The sequence below is a fragment of the Etheostoma spectabile genome, chromosome 2 (genome assembly GCF_008692095.1).
Source record: "Etheostoma spectabile isolate EspeVRDwgs_2016 chromosome 2, UIUC_Espe_1.0, whole genome shotgun sequence".
Lineage (NCBI taxonomy): Eukaryota > Metazoa > Chordata > Actinopteri > Perciformes > Percidae > Etheostoma > Etheostoma spectabile.
Window position 1 is genome coordinate 14,368,963 of NC_045734.1, and position 2,414 is coordinate 14,371,376.

Below are 2,414 nucleotides of genomic sequence, written 5' to 3' on the forward strand. Positions count from 1 at the left end.
TAGTATAGTATGTTGAAAAATACCATTAAAAAGTCAAAGTGTAGAATGTAAAAAAATGTCATAGCATAGTATGTTGAAAAAGTCATAGTATAGTAGGTCTCAAAAATTCATTAAAAAGTCTTAATATAGTATGTCTCAGTGATAGAAAGTGATAAAAAGTAATACTATAGTGTGTCAAAAAATCCATTAAAAAGTCAAAGTATGTCAAAAGAATCATAGCATTGTATGACTCAAAAAGTGATTAAAAAAGTCATAGTATATCATGAAAGGGCCAGCCTGGACAGGGATTCAAACTTGGGCCAGAGTCTGCAGTGACTACTTGCTGTTTGTTCGTTGCCAGGAGTGTTAACCATTGAGCCAGTGTGCCACCAAAGACTTTAAGTTGAAAACAGTAATAGCATAGTATGTTGAAAAAAGCTATTAAAAAGGCATAGTACGGTATGTTGAAATAAGTCATAGCATTGTATGTCTCAATAAGTGATAGAATATAGAAAAAAGTGATGAAGAAATCACAATATAGTATTTCAAAAAAGTGATTTAAAAAGTCATAGTATAGTATGTCAAAAAAGCCATTACAAAGTCATAGTGTAGAATGTTGAAAAAAGTCATAGCATTGTATGACTCAAAAGGTGATTAAAAAAAGTCTATAATCTTCTGTCTATAATGGAGTGGTATGGAAATTTGTAAGTAACCCCAAACTTTTGACCGGTTAGGGTTAGGGTTAATATACTCATAGTATAGGATATCAAAAAAGGCATAGTATAGTATCTGAAAAAAAGTGATAAAAAAGTCATAGTAGAAGCAATTCGAAAAAAAGTCATAGTATGTAGGGTATGTCAAAAAAAATGACACGGTCATAGTATTTAAAACGTCACGAAAAGGTCCGGCCTATTGCACCTGGATCCACAGTGACAACTTGCTGCTTTCCTGTTGGCAGCAGTGTTAACTACTGAGCCAGTGTGCCACCAAAGAATATGTTGAAAATAGCAATGGCATAGTATGTCAATAAAAGCTATTAAAAAGTTACAGTCTAAGATATCTAAAAAGTGATAGAAGAAAGATGGATGTAGAAAGAAAAAAAGCTTAACATTTTAAAAACAATAAATGGTGGAGAAAAGTTGAATGCAAGCACAAATGTCCAGGGTTATCATTTTTATATTTTAATCTTTTTGTACATAAACGTATGCAGAAGCAGTAGGCGATCAAACAATCGTATGGAAGAATTAGATAACAATACTGTCAATGCTGCTGAATTTGTATTCATACAATTATGTTTTAGATGCAGACATGTCTTTTTGTGGTATGTGTTGTAAGTACACAGTTATGCATTTAGTGAGGTCACATGTAACGAGTATAGCGACGCACTAAAATGCCAAGAGAAAAAAACATTTGTCATACTCACAAACTTCTTCAACTGAAAGTCGAGATCAAATTAATTGCACTTACTTTATTATCGTGGGTCATGCCTTTTTCGTAGTGTGCTAGAGCATTCACATAGTCGCCACTACAAAGAAAGAAAAGAAAGATAAAATGTAGATACTGTATCAGGTCAATTGAATGGTGTATGTGTTGGGGGGTGTGTGTATTTGTGTACTTACATAAACTCCAGATGGACAGCGTATTCTTTGGATATAAAGGGAATTTGGTCTTTTGCTAACCTCTTGGCTAACATAAGGGCACTGTCCCAATGCAACAGGTCCCTCCTCATCTACAGCAAACACACACAAACACACACACACACACACACAAGCCTACATTAATTATCTTTAGCGTTACATTCACAAGTTACACTCAATAACAACATCTAATACAGAAAGGTAAGAAATTAGTAATTAATTTTGCTACTGGGTAATACAGTAAAAAAAGCCAAGGTCTCTGGAATTGATTCCCCACCCCGCAACACACACACACACACACACACAAACACACACAAAATTGTTAGTTGTGTGTATGTTTTTACCTCGAGGGCAGCGATTGGGCAGCCTGAGGACAGATACAGGTCCTGGGCCAGGTTGTAGTCACCTAGAAACATTGCCAAATGTCCTGCCCGCAAATTCATATCCTCTATGCCCTGGTCAGAGGGAGACAGACAGAGAGAGAGGGCGAATAAGTGTATCAGAATTGTCAGACTGAAACAGTATCTGTCATCAAGACAGTGTGACGTATGAACCATGGTTTGTGTGTTAGTTGTACCTGGATGCCCTGCAGTGAAAGGACCATGCCCACATTGCCACTCATGCGGTAGACCTGGATTGCCAGCTCAACCTCCATGTGTACCAGACAGGCTCTGCCTACCTCTGCCCAGTCTGTGTTACTACCTGCAGATTTACACAGACCCCAGGCTTCATGGAACCTGGATAGAGCACACACACACACACACACACACACACACACACACACACACACACACACAC

General features: G+C 37.2%; 1 protein-coding gene across 1 annotated transcript in view; it reads right to left on the bottom strand.

The window, feature by feature from the left end:
* Positions 1-2,414, bottom strand: part of wdr19 (WD repeat domain 19) — a 32,459-nt gene that overhangs the window by 21,533 nt on the left and 8,512 nt on the right. The window contains exons 18-21 of the mRNA XM_032537710.1: positions 2,194-2,353; positions 1,961-2,071; positions 1,599-1,708; positions 1,447-1,504 (exon numbers count right to left, since the gene is read on the bottom strand). Coding sequence (XP_032393601.1) covers positions 1,447-1,504; positions 1,599-1,708; positions 1,961-2,071; positions 2,194-2,353 — 439 coding nt within the window. The remainder of the gene's footprint in view (positions 1-1,446; positions 1,505-1,598; positions 1,709-1,960; positions 2,072-2,193; positions 2,354-2,414) is intronic.